Source organism: Clinocottus analis, unplaced genomic scaffold, assembly GCF_023055335.1.
Source record: "Clinocottus analis isolate CAN_PGR_092001 unplaced genomic scaffold, fCliAna1.0.p SCAF_13, whole genome shotgun sequence".
Lineage (NCBI taxonomy): Eukaryota > Metazoa > Chordata > Actinopteri > Perciformes > Cottidae > Clinocottus > Clinocottus analis.
Window position 1 is genome coordinate 1,100,635 of NW_027175854.1, and position 20,985 is coordinate 1,121,619.

The following is a 20,985-nucleotide window of genomic DNA, read 5'->3' on the forward strand; positions in this document are numbered from 1 at the left end:
TTTACAGGTGCGTTATTGTGGCATTATAGTCATTGCCATTAATAAGATAGCGACCGAACATTGGAGAACTGTTAAGAAAAATATACAAAAAAAATATACTAACTCAGTGTTGCAGTGGGTTTAAAGCCAATAGCTGTGCTGGCTCACTCGTTCTTAATGTTTTGCTGGTATTTAAGAGATTATTTGTTTCTACATTAAGAGCAGGACTTTACCAACCTTTTAGAATCCTAAACCCACCTAAAATGGTAATGTCCATCTATAACACACTACAGGCCATTATTGTACAGGAGTTACAAGCATTTAAAAGTAATAATTTGAAAACCAAACGTTTAAACTTATTTTGAAGCATACCTTGATATGCTAAAATTATTTCCCCAAAATGTCTGCTTTCACAGGAATTTGATGCATGGTTTTAATATGACAAAGTGAGAATACAGAATCAACAGTACATTTATGAAATCACAACTGCTTTATTTCTTTTCTTTCAATAAGCTCTTTTTTTCCTTTTTTTCTTTAACAAGGGAGAGTAATGACCAAATATCTGAAAGGATAAAGATCAGGTAGGATAAATAGAATGCTGGATCAGCTGTAAAAAGCACTGGTCCTTTTGACAAAATGAAATATGCATCTTAAAAGTAAAAAAAAAAAAGAAGTCAGGACAACATTTTGATGCAGGTACAGTGATGAGAAGCATCAGGATCTTTTTGCGGGGAGGGATGAGAGGCAAAAAAACAACACTTCAAGCCCAAAAAACCGAACAAGTGAAAGCCGTCCATTCTGAGAACACAGTGACCTTTTCAACGTTAAATCCTTTATAGTGCCACAATATCTAAAATTAAATGTGGGGTTTAAGCCTCCCCTCGCTGACGAGGCTTGACTGTACAGTAAAATATGCATATACATATATACCAGTGAAACACTGTCAAAGATAAATCGCAACATTTTGTAGTGTCATGGAGCGTTATGGTAAGCAGTAACATTTAACCAGTTTTGGCTTTGTGAGTTTCAAAACGAGTGTCCATTACAAAAAACAAAATAAATGGTTCCAACAGCTTCACATTTTCAAATAGAACAAACACTTTAAAAGTCCTTCGTAGTCCTCTGGAACTGCAGCGCTCACAAATAAAGCTTAAGCAAATTGTATGTTAATTCAACAAGCGATGCTATGCGCCCCATCATTTGTGATCCATTTGCTTCTAACAGAAAAAAAAAAAGATTTGGACCCTGATTGTGATTATAGTTCGGCTGCATTTATTGCTCGTGCCAACTCAGAGACCAGATGCTGAATAATCAAATGGGGATGAATCCGTTTCTTCACAAGTCTCCACAGAACTGTTAAATGGGATTTTAACGGAATTAGAGAAAAGTCTTTTAAGAGCTTTTAAAGAAGAAAGCTAAACGCCCCAGACTGAGGGATGTAAAAACCATCACTTACATCACATGTTCATTAACAGATTTGATTCATTACAACCCAAACACAGCAATAAGAAAGCAAACATTTCAATTAGCTATTTTTTGGGGGGGAGGGTGGGGCGCCTTTACAGCAATTGCTAATGCAACCCCCTCCCACCTCCCCCTCCGCCCACACAAAAACTTCACAATGAGCCCAAAAAGAAGAAATTGTTGCCAGCTTGGTTGAGCAACATCCACAGTCGATGGCAGCACGATGAATGCTGAGTTCAGGTACAGTCTTTGCGGAAATGTTGCTTGGTTCTTAAAAAGGTGTCCCGCAAGTTTACACACGTTCAGCACGTCACATGCACACGCTGTATCAATGCCGGTGAAGTTTCATGGAAGCAACATGATTTTGGTAAAAATGTTCTACCTTTTAGTTTCAATTTACATACAGAAGAGAGCGAGCAAAAGAATGTAAATGAAAAGAACCGAGTTTCACCACAGTTCATGGGCTGGCTTGAGGACCCCAGAAGATGCATTTCTAGAGCGATGCACTTGACTTTTTGCCATGATGACATGCAATGATGGCCAAAAATTGAAGGATTTTTTTCTTTCTTCCTGGGTTAATAAAATAAGTCCTTGAACAATAGCAGGAATGGGTGATGATCTTTATAATTACCAGCAAAAATGCCAATGAAAAATGAGGAAAAAAAAGTGCCCCACTGCATTTCAAATTTGTTTTAAAAAAAAAGAAGATGTGAACAGACTTTGCTTCTCATAGTTGTATCAAGAGTCTGCCTGGTCTTAACAGCTCCAGTCCATAAAGAGGGAGTAAATATAGTTTGGCAAAATGGTATGAAAAATGAACCATCTGTCTGAGTTGGCCATTTTCCTTTCTCCCATTTGGAGAGAAACACAACAAAGAAAAAACAGAAATATCTTTTCTCTTAACCAATCTCTTAAAAGTGACTAATAATAAATTAAAGAGGACCTTGAAGAGATCTGTTTAAAAGACTGTGTGTGTCTATGTATATATTTATATATATATTTATATATCTCTATACGCGGTGTGAAATAATAGTGTCCAGTTCTGATAGTTCAAGAGGGGTATTTCATTATGGTGTCTGCATGTATGCCCCTTGCCACGGTGCCTTTGGGATAAGATGGGTCTTGGAAGGCTCAGACATTAGTCAAGGGGCTTGTGTCGGCAGGCTGAGTGGTGTTGAGGATTTTAAGGTCCATTGTTATGCCTTGCCCTCCTCTACTTTGACAGCCTGGGGTTTGATGGCTCCAGAGCGTGCTGGTTTGGCTTGCCCCGTGGGGGGTAGGGGCTCCTGGAGTTTGCTGGTCATGCCCCCAGATGGTGTCTTGCCCTCACCCACGGCCTTGCGCACTTCTCGCATGGTTTTATTCTGCAAGAAGACAAAGGCAGAGTGACTGAGACCAACAGCAGCACATTGAAAACACATTCATGCAACAACACTGATAGCCCGAGGCTGATACTCCGCCGTCCGTCTGCATAGTTTGTCAATTTCAGCAGTTACTTTTCCAATTCATGCTTCGTCTAGACAAGCAGCGTTTTACAGCGTCATGAAGCAGGAAAGAGTCTCGGCCGTTCACTCCAAACCTAATTTACCCTTAAATGTTAATGCAGCGTGAACACCACAAACTCTACAGAGATAATTATTTAGTCTTATCTCTGACCTCATTTTTAAGACACTAACAAACACAATGACCACAACTACTTTACACTCGTAAAATGTTACTGCCAAATTATCACTTAAAATAAAATCAGCCTCAGACTATTCAATAACATGTGGACATGTATTCATATTTGATTATATACAGGTTATATAGTGTTACCACATGGATTAAGAATGCTGCAATGCATATTTTAGATAACTATTTGTGAAACTCTTTTATACAGTTTACTCTAAAAATACATCAATATTATTAACAGTACATATTTACACTATGGCAGATACAATATGTTCACTATAAATCTACACCTGAAGTCAAAAGGCGCACACATACAGGTAATGCAAATAGAGAAAAAGAAAATTGATGAAATTAAATTACCTATATTTATAGTGGGTGGCTCACCTTCATGCCATCCTCTGGCCCTTTAATAGGGGGCTCGGGGACAGAGGGAGGGGTGGAGTGGGAAAGGTCACGGCCAGGATTGGGGTAAGGGGGGGGGCGGATGAGGACAGGCTTGTTGACCTGCATGACTGGTCTCTGAATGGGGTTGGGGAAAGGGCCAGTGTGGGGGGGGCGCATGTGCATCACCATGCTGCCCTGAGCAGTTGGGACCTATTGGTGCCGGGTAAAGGAGGGGGGTAGATAAGGGGCGGGGAAATAAATGAAAACACAAATTTAATTAGCATGCCAGTATTGAATTGGTTCAGGAATTTTTGTTCATCGGTGCAATTAAAAATATAATTTTGCATACTGTATTCAAAACGGCAAATAAAGTCAGGTGAGGATGCGTTTAACCAATCATGTTATTCAATTGTTATTCTTAAAAGTGAACCCTGGGCTATAATTTTGAGATGCAGGATGTACACAAACAAGAAAATACCTGCTGAGCATAATGTGGAGGCAATGGGCCTAAAGGCCCGCCAGGACCAGAGGGCTTCCCACTGGGGCTGGCAGACCCAGGCCTGATGAGGGGAGGGAGAAAGTAAGTAAAAGAAAGTGTTATTACCAGGAATTTCCATAAATGTGCCTGTGTGACATGCAGTCTGTCACTTGTTGATGAAACAAAGCTTCATGTCTGACAGTTAAGGTCTATTATTTGTAATAAGTAATAACTTACCTGTAGGATCCGGACATGCCGTGGGAATGATTGGGCTTCTCAGCAAACTGAAAGCCTTTCATTTCCATCTGTGAGCCCTGAGAAAGACACATCGTCAATGAAAATAAACAATATTGCCTTTTTAATCGAAAAGATATATGAATAATTATACTGATTTGTCTGCATGTTTTTGTCTGACATCCATTTTTACATTGAATGAACAAGTATTTTTGGTTGGGCATCATAAGGTCGGTAAAGTCACACCTCTCGGCCGCCAGTCATGACCGCAGCCTGGGAACCAGGTGGCAGCATTCGACGTGGGCCACCGACTGACAGGTTCGGTCCCTGCTGCAGCTGGATGGACTGCGGGAGGATGAGATGCTGATGCTGATGTTGATGCTGCTGAGCCGAGCCATAGCGCAGCTGAGAGCCAGGTAGGGGCATGGTCACCTAGTGAAAACAAGGACTTCAATGCAAACGCTGTTCTCCAATGATGGTGCGATCATGCCATGGAAGCTTATACTTGGGGAGCTGACAGGAATGTTAATTAACAGCATCACTAGGAACCACTAACCTGGATGAGCTGAGAGTCCATCAGCTGCGAGGAACCCATACCCGGGCCTTGGTTCATCTGGTTGTCATAGACTAGCTGCTGGCTGCCATTCATCGGCTGATAGTGGGAGCCTGACTGTGTCTTGACCATGTCTGAGGGCTGCATGCCAGGGAAAGCAGAGTAGGGCCCCTTGAGAGTGGCTCCGCCTGACAGCACCATGGGGCTGGGCTGTGACAGGTTGGGGTGCATGTAAACCTGGGACCTGAAAAGGAACGAGACACAGCAGGCCAGCAGAATGAGTGAAATGAAAACTAAAAAAACTAAAATGGTGGTGCTACATATGAATGAGACCATTGGAAATTCTATAATAGATTGAGGTGACATGAGGTGGCAGTACCTGAAGGGGGGAATAGAGTTGAACATCTCCTGGGACTGAGAGACGGGTAGACCTCCCCGAAGCCCCAACTGAGCCTGAGCCTGAAGCGATGTGTGTAAAGAGATGGGAATCTGCTGGGCTGCGGCTGCCTGGATGGATAAACAAATGGAACATGATGACAATTCTGCTAAAACACAAACAAGCCTGTTTGTCTGACTGTGTGTGTGTGTGTCTGTCTCGCTACCTGTTGGTAGGTCTGCTGCTGGCTCATGCTGGAAGGTACCATGCGGGGCTGGCTAGGAAAAACATGACCATCCAGATACAACGGGGGAATATGACTACCTAAAAAAGAGAAAACGGGCAGAAACGGACAGTTTAGTTCCACTCAAAGATTAAGCCCTCATCAAGTAGAGAACATTAAATGCAGTTTTACCTTGCATGGACATGGAAGGTGCTACTGATGCCACAGGCATCGGAGGCATTGAAACGCCTCCAAAGGAACTGTAGCTAACACCACTGGAGCCGATGCTGCAGGGCGGCTGAACACCAGAAGCAACTCCGCCAGGAGAGCCCTGCTCGGGTAAGGACTGGGAGTTCTCCCACGCTTTGCGTGCCGATTCCATCTGAAGAAGAAAAAAAAAACAATTACGGATTTGCCTTAAATGTTCACACTATGTATTATTTTACAAGGAAGTTTTTGCATTAATAGACAATTCTTTTTTTCTTATTTTTCATATGTATGAAAATGTATAGTTTGGTGTTAATTGGATCGTAATTGAAATACCTTGAGAGTGAGGTCAGCACTGGGGAAGGACATGGGGTTGAGGTTGATGCCAGGCTGCAGGTGGTTGGAACGCAGCATGGGGATACTCTGGTTGAGAACAGTCTGTTTAAAAACCAACAGAGGTTTAGGATAAATCAGTTGCAAGTCCTGTTTTTAAAGCAAAAAAAAGCCACTATTCCATAATCAAAGCAATCTATTCACAATTCCTGTGGCTATTGTAACATCAATTGTTAATGCATTTGGATTACCATTGGTTATTGTATTTTAAAAAAAGCCACCACAAAAGTACAGATATATTCACTTACATTAGTATTTAGTGCATCCTGAAGCTTGTTGACAGGATTGGACACGGGAACTTGGGTGGAGCCCGGCGGTAGGCTGAAATCTGAGTCTTTGGCACTGACGCCAAACTCAATCGGAGGCACCGGCAGCACAGTGTCCACGTGGAGGTCCACGCCATTGACAGGCGTTATCGGGCCACCTTCCAGCCGATCAACACCTTCTGATCCCTTGCGGTGCTTTAGGGAGCGTTCATTTCCAATGGGCCCTGGCTTGTGCTGTTCTTTACTCTGCTCCGGACCAGCATCAGAGTCCTGGCCAAGAACAAGACAAGGCAGCAATTGGTTGACATCTCGCAAGGTTGTAGCCAACTTGTTCATTTTTAATAATAAAAAAAAGGCAAAACAAACAAAAACCAGGATTCACAAATATATTTTAACGGCAGCAAACAAAGCAGGTGCAGAATATATGCAGTGTAAGTTACAATGAGCATGGTACTACCTCAGAGTTGGGCTCGCTCCCAGTGTAAGACACCTGCTTAGTCCACGAGTCTCCTCCTGAAGACTGCACTGAGAGAGCTAAAGAGAAGCAGGAATTTCATTAGTAAACAATGCAATCAATGTGTCGGTTTTAACACAATTTCCCCCAAAATTGATACGTATAGTTGTGACTTTGTGTGTTACAATAAAACAAATGTGCTCTGAATGTGGTTACTGCTTCATAGCACTGACAAAAGCATCAAAAACAAAGCATTGCAACATAGTCGGGTCTTTCTTCTACCGGAGCTGTTGGTCTCCCAGATTTCAGTTCCCAGGCTGTTGGAAGACAGCGCCTCCTCCGGTTGTTCGATGCTCATGCTTCCCTGCTTTTTTGCAAAGCGTGGCGGTATCTTGGATGCGATAGTCCGGTTCTTTACTGGAACCTTAGACAGGAAAGAAAAGAACAAGTTGAGAAACTACAGTTTGTATTTATCCCAGGCATGATTACAGAGCATATGTGAACTTACAGCAGATCCCTGCTCCTTCCTCCTTCTGTCATCCTCCTGTGGGCGTCTTTGCTTTTTGGACATGGCATCCTGGTATCCATCTTGATTTGAAACTGGTCCCACTGAGTCCCCCTCAACTACAGAACAGACAGGTGGTCAATGCAAAACATTATCTATGTTTAAAAATGTGTGAGTCAGCTATGCAATATACATTATAAGTTTGTTTTTAAAGTCAAAATAGAGCAAATATTTTAATTTTTTTAAATACAGAAATTTGCTCTAAATGTCAGTTTTGAGCTTAAATTAGAGCAAATTTCCATCCTGGAAATATAGAAACGTAGCAGCACCAATCATCTAGGTTTTTTTTCAAATGTATGTATCGTTCAATAGTTACTTTTTAGAATTGTTCATTTAATTTCTATCAACATGGAGAACACAAAAAGAGAAATAAAAAACAATAGACTCACTTGGGTAGCTGTTGAGCTCATACTGGGACAGAGGTTCAGTCATGTCCGTCTTCATGGATCCTTGCTTCAGTTCCTTGTCCAATTTCTTCCCTGAGGGTTCATTGGGTTCCCGCTCCTCTGGTTGCTCGATGCTGTAGACAGGGCTCGACTCATCTGGGCTTCTGCTGAAAAACAGAAAAAAAGGATGCGGGTTGTGATTAGAGACTCTGAAAAATAACCAAATATCTTAGGAACTTGTGGCGAGTCTCATTTTGGCACAAACCTAAAGATCGACAACATTTCAGTTTGCAAATGAAGTTCAGCAAAGGCTACAGGGGCGGCCAGAAAAATAAACGGGATGACTTGACATTCAGGCTCAGGGGGAACGCTCTGGCGAAGCACAGATGAGCTACAGCCCCATCTGGGACAGACGGATGGTTAGAAGTGCTTAGTACCTCAGGCTTTGCTTAATAGCAGGGGAAAAGTACAAACTATAAATACAATTTGTACTTTCTAAAACCATGGAGCGGAATAGAAGCGTGTAAAAATCGGTGTTCAGTCACGTCACTGTGAGCGTGTCAGTCAGACTATAATTAGGTGAAAAATATATAGGAGAAACCCTGCGTCGTTAGTTTTAAAGTAGTTATAACTACCAGACCGTAGGCAAGGCTGGTCCGCAGCACATATATGCTTCATTCTTAATGACCATACATATGGGTACAGCATACTTCAAGTTTGTTCCATTATATTCACCTTTTACAAGAATTCCCTCCATTCTGCCAACTGTCACTCCTGTTGGAGGAGGTGGGGGGATTATCAGACGTACGTCCCATCTTGCCGACTTCTAGCAGCGACGGCTCTCCTTTCCTGTTCTGCCGTTCCACCAATGGTCTCTGGCTGGAGAAGCTTCTCTTGCAAAGTTCCCTCTTCTCGCCAGAGCCTGGCTCACTATGGCCAGAGTCTGAGGGGACATCACCATGTCCTTGTGGAGCTGTGCCTCCACTTCCACCTCGCTTCTCCCTCCAATCGAAGTCGCTGTTCTCAGATCCGGTCTCCCATTCCTCTGCCTGACCATGCTGGCTTGGGCGTCCACCAGGGTAGTGGCCGCTAGGCCAGTTTTCTTCCCCACTGCCTTTGGGGCGACCAGGCCAGGGGTTGGCGGGGTTGGCAAAGTCTCCATTTATGTACTCGTCACTTGTCCACTGGTTTGTCCCGGGCTCAGGTTGCTGTAGACGACGGAAGCGCGGAGGCTTGTCTTGACGGGGTGGACGCCGTCTTCGTAACATCTGCCGATCAGGGTTGTCATTGTCAAAGTAGTACTCGCCTTCACGGTCTTCTGTGCCGTTTTCCATGAAGGAGCCAGTTAATTTAGGCGGGTACTTGAGGGCCTCGCGTTCAACAGGGGGAGGTCTGCGGGAGTATGTCGGCTCAGGTCCAGGAACATAACCATTTTCTTGCATGGAGCCACCAGTGCTACTAAACTGGGGCCCGCGGCCTCTCCATGTAGAAATGTCCCTGGGCCCGCCAAAGCCTCGACTGTAACTTCCAGTGGTGTTCAGTCTGGGAGGCAGGATGCGACCTCCAAAACCCCTGCTGGATTTGGGATTTTCTCTGGAATCTGGGGCTGTCTGGTCGTCTGCGTACACCTTGTTGGACCTCCAAGAGTCTCGATCGGCCTTACGGACTTCTCCAGACTCGGTGTAACTCTCTCCATTTTCAGATCCCTTCTCGCGGCGCCTCTTGGGCAGTTCCTCATACTCGGAGGCTTCACTTAAGGTCTCGCTGACATTGCGCCTGCGGGGCTTGCCCCTCTGGAACTCCTCCACATTGACAAGGTCCCTCGATGCTCTGCCTCTGCCCGACCGCTGAGCGCCACCACTGCTGTTGTTATTGTTGTTATAAGCCCCCCTGAGATTGTCTCCAACTCGGCCACCACGGGTTCCACCTCTTGAGCTAAATTCCCTGAATCCTCGACTGCGGCCTCTACCTGTTCCCCTGACTGCACCAAAGGCCTGTTCTTCGTCAATGAAGATCCAGTTATTGCGCCGTGGTGCTTGAGGCTCCCCAATTTCCTGGCTCTCTCTGGGTGACTGGTTCTTGCCAATGTCCCATGCGCTCTCTTTGGGAGAGTCGACACTGTGGGTGCTCAGAGGCCTGTCCGTTTTGGTGGGAGCTGGTGACTGCCGCTGCCTCTCTTCGGGCTGTTTCTCGACGACAGGTGATGCTGAACGCCTGTTGCTGGCAGGCTGGCTATCTTTCTTCAAGTCGTAAACATTGGTAAGAACTTCTTTCTCCAAGCGGTAAGGGACAGGCTTCTCCTCGGGCTCAGGTTTAGGCTTCTCGTTCTCTTTATCTTCGACTTTGAGAGCCTTGAGTACTGGCTTCTTGATGGGACCAGTCCTGCGAGTCAAGGTGCGCCCACTGCTCTCAGATGGCTGGCTAACATTACTACCGGAAACGGATCTAGGCTCGGACCACTGGCTTTGGACATTGAGTCCACCATCTTGTTTCTGGCCTCCATCTCTTTTCCAATTGTCCTTTGAGCCATCCGAGGTCTCATCGTGAGATTCACTGGTGTCTTTCTGATTCTTGTCTCTACAGTCTTGTTTTGGGTAATCACTATCTGCATGAATCAAGGAGTGGTCCTGAGCAGTGGTCAGCAAGCCTTGGTCATGGTGTTGGTGTTCTCTGTCCGGGCCTCGGCTCTGGTAAGCATGATGGGGGATATCATCTCGGGGGTGGGGCAAGCACTCATTGGTCCTCTCTTCATAGGAGTCCTGTTGGGTGCAGGCCATATCACTTCTGTGGACAAATAAAAAATAAAAATGAAGAATGACAAAAACTGTAAGCAGGGTTTTACATGGCAATAATGGTTTGTGAATCCAGTTCCAATGAAAGAATGCCCTAGTCCAAGCACTGCAGAAGTCTAATATCTAACCTGTCATCTTGCTGACCACTGTCTGAGCTTTCGTGCGGTCTCTGGTAAGGTGGAGTGAAGCTGCGCAAGGGGTAGCCATCTTGGTTCCACATCGGGTAAGGCTCAGTGGAAGGGGCTCTCCTCTCCTGGTGCAGGTTTGAATGGCATCCCTCATCAGAACCAGGGCTGTTCAAGTGGTCTTGATGCATCATGGGTTTCATCATTCCTGCTGGAAACAATCAATTTTTGAATTTCAGAGCTTTTCAATGAAAAAAAATAAATCAGAGGAAAATGCGATTACAGATTTGAAAGCATCTGCTCCTTTTAACGAGTTATTGCTCACCTGAAGAGTGGACAGCACTGGGGTAGTAGTCCACAGGAGATCGTCCTTGGGTCATACGGGGATCCATGAAAGGAGGCATCATCATCCAGCGGGGATCGAACCCGAGGACATGTGGGGGATAGTAGCCCCGCTGGCTGTGGCTTGAGCCAGACGGAGCAGGGTGACCTGACTGCTGCCAGTGCTGCATCTTGTATACTTGTTCCTGTAGGATGTATGCAACAAATACACTTTTAAGAGATTGTGCAATTTAAAAAAAACTGATTTCTAACATTTAGCTAAAGCCAATGTGAGATTTTAGAGTCTTCAAATGTGGACTTTTTAAATATGGACCCCCTTTTATTTATTGAACATTTTATGAGAATGTGAACCAATCCTTTAACTCCACATTCACAATTGAAAACACCCGATTCTCTCCGCAAGAATCAATAACTTGCACTATAAACAATACAAAAAACATAACAGATGTTTTGACACGTTATAGGTGGAAAGGTTTTCTTCTATTCATGTGTCCCAGTAAGCCATGGTAGTGAAAGAGTGCGCCAGAGCAGTAAAGTATATTTCATCCATCATCAACTGTGAAACATCTAACAAAATGTCTTTTGTTAAAATGCCTTTGAATACTTAACCAACTCTTGATGTGAACTGGAAAGTGGAAACTTTGAAATATTGCAACGTGTATGCATCTACTTTTTACAGAATCCATTTCCTGTTCATCTTGCATGAGATAAGACATTAGCTCCAAAAAGAAACCGACAAGAATATAGACAATCCAAAAAAAAAAAATAGGTTAACAACCTTCACAAGGCTGTTTGCATGCGATGACATAGAGGGGGCTACTTCCATGAACTCTTGAGAGCCCTCTTCTCACAAAGCAACCACTGTGACATTGACGATTAGTCCGTTAGAAGGAGCATCAGCCGGTGCTCACCTGCTGTTGATGGTGCTGTGGTTGTGGCTGCTGCGACTGTGGCTGCAGCTGCGGCTGCTTTTGAAAGCGAGGTGGGATAGGTTTGGAGGGTTGACGTCCACTGTAGTCTCCGGAGGGGGAGACGGGCTCCTGGACATCATCCTCACTGGCACGGTAGTTAGAGAAAGCGGGTTCCTCGCGATAACTATGGCCAGGAGAGTTGTCTTGGGCACACTCACTTGCATCTGGAAAGCATGACATCACAGTACAGGCTAAGAATTTGCCATTATGATCTACAATAAGTAGACAAATGTACACATATACAAGCAGTTTTTCTCTTACCTTTTGTGCTGTACTGCCAGTTCTCATTGTGGCTTTTACTCTGTTCTCTGTCTGGGGAAAGTGGAACCTCTTTGCCTTCTCCCTCTTTCTGGCACTCCTCTGTTCTTGATGTCTGCCTTTCAATCTTCCCAAACTTCTCATCCAGCCTTTTGAGTTTTTCAGCACAGGCTGCCAGCCGTTCCTCCCGAGCACGCCTCTCCTCCTCGTCCCGGCGTCTGCGAGCTCTTTCAACAGCCTCCAACACCTCTGGTGACACAAACTTTGCCCTTGCTGGAGCCTGAGACTGGCGCTGGTGATCATCTAGGTCAGCCAGCGGCTCACCTTGGATTTTCTGCTGGACCTAGAGATATAACAGAGGCAGTTAAAGGGGGAGGTGTGTGTGTGCAGATATCTATATTGTCTCCTTTTAAATAGGAAATAATATTATCAAAGTGTTCATGTTTGAAGGTGATCATCTGTTTAACAACATCCAACATTGACAATTTTAGGTAACAAAACAAAAAGGACCCCATTTCTTTAAAAATTTACACCGATGGTTCAATTCTAATTTAACTTTCAGGAAAATTGTTAAGATTTAGCAGTCATATAAATTGTTAAAACATGGGGGGGAAATGGAGGATGGATGACATGTAATCTATGCACCATAGACCATTAGGCCTTAAGGATATCCTAAATGACATCGTCTGCCAAGCCCATCCACTCACATTAACAACTAACAAGCCCGAAAGACTTGTTTAGTGAAAGAAAAAAATCAAAAGGGCAACTCGGCTTGGTTATTTTAGGGACAGATTTTTTTCACATTGAAAATGGCCCAAAAAACAGCTGCATAGTCTGCATTTCTATTACGTCTGCCACATCATTTTCAGTTGCCAAACAAGAGGCATGGCACGGGAAAAGTAGTCAGATGCACATCTCTATGGTTACTGCAAGGTCATCCCTCCCAATTCAAAAGGACCGTCTAACTCGAGGGTGTATGAAGGCACACTGCTACTCATATGCCATGCAGTGTTGCCTTATCCTACACAGCCACAGAGGGTTTAAAGATGACCAAGAGGTGTTATAACTGTGAATAAAATCACAATAAGTTAATCTTAGAGAAGTCCTCTCAGTGGAGGAGGATGGGAGTGGAAAAACACTGTGTGTTGTTACCAGGGTGTCCGTAGAGAGATATCTGATGTTGGTCTTCCTGGGCTGCTCGTGATGGTGGTGTTGGTACGAATAGCTCTCCTCAGGGCCCTCCGGAGGGTAAGGCACCTCACCTGAACTCAGGGAGGATATGCAGTCGCGCTGGCTCTCTCTCTCCTTCTCCCATTCAGTCCTAAAAGATATTGCATCAAAATTGAAAAAGGAAACCTTCAAATTAAGTAAACAAAACAACAAAGGGTATACTCTTATTTAGAGCAATAATGAGCCATCAGCAAAGAGATCTCACCACATCCGTTTTTTTTCACCAGAGGGGTCTTCTTCGTCATCACTGAACTTAAGCTTCTCACCATAGTCAACTTCCTCATGGAGTCCTAGACAAACAACAAACTAACCGTCAGCAGCAGTAATGCAGGATGGGATGTAGCACATTGGAAACAGGCATTGGTGTCCTATCTGCGAGCTCTCAGCTGGGGAAACCGGAAAAACAATGTGGGAGTTCCTGCATGTAAACAGAGCTCCATTGCATTCATACGGCCAGTGATTGCGTGGCATTGAACATTCAGATCGTGACGAGAAAACCTAATATGGTAAAAACTACTCAAGACAGAATCGAATGTAAACTTTATGGTTGGCCTCCGAAAAGAGGGGGATGAAGGAAATTCACACGAGTCTCAGAAACACTGACCTGCCCACCCATCCTCGGTGTCATTGTCAAGCTCATCCAGATCCTTCAGGTCCTCTGCATTGATGATAGCTGGACGTTGCGGTCTTTCACCAGGCCTGCGGATGGGCTGAGAAGAGGGTCGAGGTGGAGCGCGAACAAAGCGGTTCTCTCTTCTCACATCACCACTGCAATCAGAGATGGTAGGTCGACACATTAGCCCGATCTTGGAGCCCATTGGCATTCGCTCTGACAACAGAAACCTCTGGGGGCCGGAGGCTTTATTTCTGTGCTTTCGGTGTAGTCAGCGGATATTTATTTTTTTCCGAGCACTGCTTTTTTTTTTTTTTACAGTTTGATTAGCATCAAGCTACAAGACGGGAGTAGAAGTTGAGAGATGACATCTAGAATCTGTTTGTTTCACAAGTAGCCAGTTTACTAATCTAAATCATTGTCACACAGCAGATGGGATGCATTTCTGCCTTTTTTGCTCTCCACACGCACTGTTTACCTGCATTCGTCCAAAGACAAAAATCCAAAAATCCTGTCTAGCCTTTAGATTTTACATGTTAATTGTCAAACGCTGCAAACGTTTTGGGTCAAACTACTAAATTAATGCTCTCACATTGTGACTGTACTTACTTGACAAGCTCAGGTTTGGCGTAGCCCGGTCTAAAAGCAGGTTTGTTGTCAAATCGGGCTGGAGCTGCTACAGTGGCAGGAACGTGGTCTGTACCTGGGGCTTCACGTGTCCCTTTGGAGCACATCTGAAAACAGCAGGTTGAAACAATGTGTTTGTAGCAGAAAAACAATGAGCTGTCAAAAGGATGCGTATTGTTCTGGATATTTCCAACAGCTAATGTTTCACAAGTAAAATCAGCATACTGTCTTGGGAAGATTTCTTTTCTTTCTTCACACAAACAATGACCTAAAAGGATAGTACTTACAAATGCGGGCAACATGTCATGGTAGACAGCATTCGAAGTGTGATTAAGCTGATACTGCAGAGCAGTAGGGACGGTTGTTCTGCGGATAGGCTGGGCGGGTCTCAGCGAAAGCTCCTTGGGGTCAAGGACTGGTGACTGAGCCGTCACCACACTAGAAGAGGTCGTGCCGGTGGCAGAAGGGGGGTGAGAGGAGGCGGGAGGGCTGCCGCTCTCACCCAGGGCAGTGAGCTTAACCTCAGGATCTGCTGGCAAGCCGAGGGTCAGGGACGAGGGCTGAAGGTTCCTGCCACCACCTTCCCTCCAGCTCGTCACATCTTAAAAAGTGGGGAGAGTTTCATTTCAGAAACAGCTAATCTTCCCAAATGGTCACAAGAAACTTTTTAAAGAGACATCTATTCTCCCCTGTACCTCTTCCTTTTAGTGTAACAATAAGCACCATTAAATTCTAGACCTAAACCTTGGTGCCAATTTCAGAATTTGCTTTCCAGCAGACATCATTTTATCTATGACATGGCCAGAAATGTTGGAAGTTCAGACTTACTCTGGGGGCGGAGGCTTGGTCCGGGCCCATACGACGGATCGAAGCCGCTTCTTTCCTTGCCAGCCTTGTCCTGTTCGCCAGCTGCCTTCAGCGTGGGAAATTCCTCGTGAGAGAAGGGCTGAAGTCGGTTTAAGGCCCTTGAACCTGATGTTGTCATTGAAAGAAGTTGGATTTAGAAATACATTTGTCTGCTACATTCAAAACCGTGGGTCACAATCTGGACCGAATAAAATTCACCAATAGCCAGTCATTTCATTTTAAACACGCATCACGCTCAACTATAGATTAAGCCGAGGCAACTCACCATCTCTTTCTACTGCCCTTCCATTTAGCTGGGCCCATTGCTTTGGTCCACCTGCGTTTGTGTTCTGTGGAAGTTCAAGAGGGACAATGTACATTGATGATGAAGTAAAGGAAACAAAAGTCACAGCCTAATATCCAAACACTCTCTCTGATTGTTGAGACGTTGAGAAGAAGAAATCCCATGTTGTACAGAACCAAAGCAACACATACACACCTCCTGGTTGGCTACCGGTGAGGGCTTCTGAAGATTGGAGACAGATTTCTGTGAAGCCAGCTGTGGCTGCAACTCCGGCAGCTGTGGTGTTGATGCAATAGAACTACAAAGAAGTTGTCAAATTTTAGCCACAGCGGACCACGGGTACAATGACTTGGCAAACGGCAAAAGAATCACAAGACTTTAGATTGACTTGTGCCGACAGACTGGACCTGCAGGCAACAACTATCTCTCATCATAAGACAAAAGCTTTGAAACGGCTGACTTTTACGAAGCTCAAAGCTTTATTAAAATGTTTCCTGAGGTTGCCTTCTGATAAGGATAAAAGCGTTTCAAGACAATATTGGTGTCTTAGAACGCAGCTTTCCCTTGCACACAGCCGAGTTAACTTGTTTTCTTTCATTGCTCCACAGCCTACACCTTTATCACTGAAAACCATAAACTAAAATGTCTATGATATATGCTAAAGTATCTTAAAATAACAAAATAATTACTTGTAGTGCAGTGTATTTACCTGAATGGTAATATAATGATATAAGTGGGTAGTTTAGAGTGTTTGAAACATTCTACCCATACCTCTTTTGATCGGGTTGTTCCTGCTTGTTCGCCCATCCTGTACCGTCTTTCGGCACAATAATCACGTTGGGATCGTTTCCTTTGTTTTCTGACTTCAAGCTCGGCAGATGAGCAGGTGGGGGCATGCGCCGGGCTGCGGCCACTTTGCCAAGACTCTGCAAGCCATGTCGCGGAACTACTGGGAGAGAAAACATAGATGGATGAATCGATAAAGCAAGGGTACTGAGATTAACAATGGTATTGACAAGAGATGCGAAGAAAATTATGAAGTGTTGAGGAGAGACAAAAAACGTACCTGCGTTTTTTTGATTTTCTGTTGATTTTCCCTTGTACTTGTCAAATAGGCTAAGTGTGGAATACTTGCTTTTCCCATCCTTGGACTTGGTTATTTGCCCCAAACGATCGGACATTGCGATGTAATGTCATCGAGTATGGAAATTTTTTGTTGCGCCTCTTCCCAGTGCCTTCTGATTCTATAAAAACAGGAAAAAAAGAACTGTCAACATTAAGTACAAACTGCAAGAAACACTGCAAGAAAAACAAAAAGAGGATTCAACCTTCGAGGAGGAAGAAGTTAATCTTCGGGGCTCCAGACGGCAACCATTATTTATAAGTGTGCAAGTAACAATTTCACGTGGTCGCATTCATGCGGGGGCATGACGTCATCTATTTCATATCTGCCTCTAAATTCTTTGCAGTGTAAGAGTTTACAAAACAATCAATTTAGCTGGTACCATGTTCTAAAAATGAAGCAGCCTACAGCTGAAAGAGGCTGACGGGAAGGTTGAGACAACGTTATGTTCCGACTGAGACGTCACTATTGATGAAGAGAGACTGACATACATCTATCTGCCTATAGTCTGCACATTGGCAGTCAGAGGGATGCTGTATATAGCTTTTGCAACTTATTAATATGAATCTTTGAACACAAAATGCAAACTAATGTGTGGTGAAACAGTAGTCGCCTTTCATTAGTGCTAATTCTTCGGTGTGTAAGGGCCCTTGGCCACACATTGATCAACTGCTACCTCAGCATATCAGAGATGCACAGAAAACAGCTTGTGCCATAGCGACTCTGATCACAGTTGACACAACATGGCTTGGAACAGGTACCGTAACAAAAAAAACAAAAAAACTTTTGTGCTCAGGTAAACAATGATGTGATACCTTTTTTTATGTATGATATAACAGCTCACATGTGTGGATTATCCAGAGTAAAGGGGAACATTGTTTCTATTGCTTCTGGACATTTCAAAAATATTTGTTCTATGCTTTGATCACCACAAAATAAACCATCTGTTTGGCTTGATACCACTAATAGTAAGGGGTGGTACTTTTAAAAAGGAAATGTTCTTTTAAAAGGATTCATCATCTGACTTGCTACTTAACGCAAACAAAGTTAACTAATACCATATTAGCAGAAAAGCTTTGGATTGTGGGACATATGTTCAAGTTGAACCATGCACTCAACACACAAGGTTAAACCTATACAGTAATGAGCTTATCTATAGTTCACGTCTGACAAAACCCTGAAGTTACATACTTGAATAACATGAAATTGTTAGCTCTAACACACTTTGTTACCACAAAGAAACTTTATATATTTTCAAGAATATGCAACAACATACAACACTTACTACTGTGGCTTATAATAGCACTAACTACAGAAGAACAAAACATGTAGATAAACAAAATTATGCAAGACGCTGTAAATACTAAATTGAAATAAGACAATTCATTCATTCAGTTTACAGTTGAGCTCTTATTTATCGCATATTTCAGGACTAAATGAAATATTAATATGACACAATCGTCAAGTGGGTGGAAACAAACTACAACAAAACCAGTAAAACATGAGCCACCAACTTGTTATGCATAAAAAAAATTAAATGTTGCGATACGTGGCCAAAAATGTTCTTAAATAAACATTTGTATGATGGCAAACGTTTAGGTTGCGGTGACATTTCGAGGCGATATATTCATACAAGAACCAACACAAGGCAGATAAAGACACAAGGCTTCAATAATCTGGACTAAATGCTCGTGTTTCTTTGTTTGTAAAACTCTCGTTAATGCAATAAAAGCCCTCAACGTATGTTTTAAATAGCATGTACAAAAGCATCTGCAAATAATTATGGTCGCTTCATCCAAATACCAGACGACCCATAACGTTAACTTAGGTTATCGAAGGCCGCTCCTTTGCAGCTCCGCATAGGCGTTTTTACCGGGATTTACCAGCATAAATATCAGCCCATCAAGGTCGATTTAATGGAATATTAAAACAGATAACGCCATTCTATTATATTTTCATTTCAGATGAAACCCTATAATTTCGATAAAGACCTCCAAAATGAAAAAACCTCGCGTTAGTTGACATTTGGGTTAGAAATGGAAGCTAACGTTGTGACAGCGTACGTGAGAAATAACTTAACGTCGTTTACCTTTGCAGGGTAATTTCAAATCAGACCATTAACAAAAAACTAAACAAGTACCACACATAATTGTATAAGCTGTACGTATAGAAAGATTTCAACTGCAAGCAAAATAACGTTTGACCTCCTTCACGTTAGCTGGAGGTGGCGTTACCTCTTTCGAAGCTAATGCTAATTCCGGCACATGACATAAGACAGCAGCCAAATCGCAGCACAAAAACAAAAACAGAATCTGTTCCAAATGTTGTATTGAATATAAAAATTAAAAAACAGACGAAACATAGTAATGTCAAAGTCCCTTGAATTAAAACGTAGAAACACAAACGTCACAAAAGGACCATTGCTAGCCATCACTGGTAAAATAAGCTAGCTGGAGACTGGATTCAGCGGCTATGTAAACATGGTCAACAGTGGAGCAGTGTATCATATCGTATTTTATTTATTTTACCACGTATTATGCTGTTCACACACGGCCAAATGTACAATGTTAATTATACCCAAGCTAGCTTGTAGATATAACAACACACGGCCACTTGTTCTTATTCACGTTTGCTAGCTTCGCCAGTCTTAGATTTTTGGAAAACTGGTGAAACAGCAATGCAGTTTAACTTCAAGTCAAGCTAGTGTTTCAAAAACAACCCCAGCAGGCCGGGGGGTTGCAGAGCGTTTGCGTTGGTGCATGTCAATAATAAACACACTGGCTATAAGGGGAAATCTCTGTAAAAACACTCAGACCGATGTTAACATTATTCGACCGTTCGTTTTTTTTTTTTTTTTAACAGAACAGTCTCACGACAGCGATGGGAATGTAGGGCAAGGCGATTAAAAATGGCTGCTGCCCAGAACAAAGCAACAATAAAACTGGGCAGCAGAGAAGACATGTAAAATGGGAGATTTCACACAACCACCTGCCTCCATAACTCACCAACTCAACGACTTAGTGTATCTTCTGATCAGTGGCAGTGATATAGTTCCACAAAATGTTGTCTATTCAAAGGATGGATGGAGATTGAAAAGCCCAATCTTCATAGGTTGAACCGATTTCAGCGGTGTTGCTGGGGTTCTACCCGGCCTGGAAATGATCGCGGCAGTGTGTAGGCTGGCTCGGCTCGACTGAAACGTCATACGTCACCAAACGTCGTTGGCACAACACAACGAGCGCCCCTGCTGGTTGACTTCAGCAACTGCAGAAACGCCAAATTCAATTTTTAGCTCGCTTCAATCATTTTTTAATCAATATTTTATTACAAACTGCTCTAAATGTCATTGCAGGCATATTAACATTTAATTAAAAATAATAATATAAGATCAAATAGGAAGTACCCAGTGAATAGATGAGGTAGATAACTGCAGGGTAGGTAGAGTCACATACTGTTAACTTATATTTATCTATAATTATATGAAAGTAGGCTATTCACAGATCATTTGTCTGTTGCATGAACTGCATAATTACATAACTGCATAACTGCAATAAATAACATATGCTCTGCTGTTGAAATACATCACCTGTTCTTTTAATAATATATACATTTTGATGGGGATGGCTTGGACTGCATTTATAGATCACTTTTAGTCAAAAACTAGACGTCATTTGCCTCTCATTCACAACTACATTTCTGTAGCCATACAGTAATACTGTAATTTAAAAGACGTGTGGGGAAATATTCATCAAATGTAATAATAATCTAAAAAGATCTGTATTGAATACACTCAAAGATATAGGAATCCATGTCACATGTATTTTTTTAGTCATATCTTGGTTGTGACTGACCCTTTTCACTGGTCTCTTACAGAAAGTGGTCTTTTTATTGAGTTGAAATATTTCCATCTAAAAAAGGAAAAGGAATTAAAATGTGTTCTGTATTCTAGCTTTTACATTCAATTTCAGTGGGATTAAATGGTTTCCTCTCTGTATTCTGCATGTTTGCTCAATTGGCTGATATTCAAAGGTTGGGGTCTGTAACAGTTTTTTTGCTGCTTTGAATCCTTAAGAAAATCTAAAACAATATTTTTCCAGAGCATTATAGTCAAAACAAGCAGA

General features: G+C 43.1%; 1 protein-coding gene across 4 annotated transcripts; it reads right to left on the reverse strand.

The window, feature by feature from the left end:
* Positions 1–398: 398 nt before the first annotated feature.
* On the reverse strand, positions 399–20,037 carry prrc2b (proline-rich coiled-coil 2B). Of its 4 annotated transcripts, none has more exons than XM_068573461.1 (31): positions 19,870–20,037; positions 16,808–16,985; positions 16,513–16,687; positions 15,937–16,039; positions 15,724–15,787; positions 15,420–15,563; positions 14,879–15,192; positions 14,574–14,698; positions 13,956–14,119; positions 13,557–13,641; positions 13,274–13,442; positions 12,125–12,464; positions 11,804–12,027; positions 10,876–11,077; positions 10,554–10,761; positions 8,369–10,417; positions 7,637–7,800; positions 7,191–7,306; positions 6,965–7,106; positions 6,686–6,762; positions 6,211–6,498; positions 5,906–6,007; positions 5,555–5,744; positions 5,366–5,463; positions 5,143–5,270; positions 4,767–5,007; positions 4,457–4,642; positions 4,214–4,290; positions 3,977–4,058; positions 3,499–3,708; positions 399–2,807 (listed from the first exon to the last, which is right to left on the reverse strand). In XM_068573461.1, the coding sequence occupies exons 2-31, from the start codon at positions 16,920–16,922 to the stop codon at positions 2,640–2,642; spliced, it is 6,750 nt and encodes a 2,249-aa protein (XP_068429562.1). In that variant the 5' UTR covers positions 16,923–16,985; positions 19,870–20,037; the 3' UTR covers positions 399–2,639. The 4 variants fall into 4 exon arrangements, with proteins under 4 accessions (XP_068429562.1, XP_068429560.1, XP_068429563.1 ...); XM_068573459.1 differs by having other exon boundaries at positions 10,554–10,758; positions 16,513–16,690; XM_068573462.1 differs by having other exon boundaries at positions 7,637–7,797; positions 16,513–16,690.
* Between the last annotated feature and the right edge of the window lie 948 nt (positions 20,038–20,985).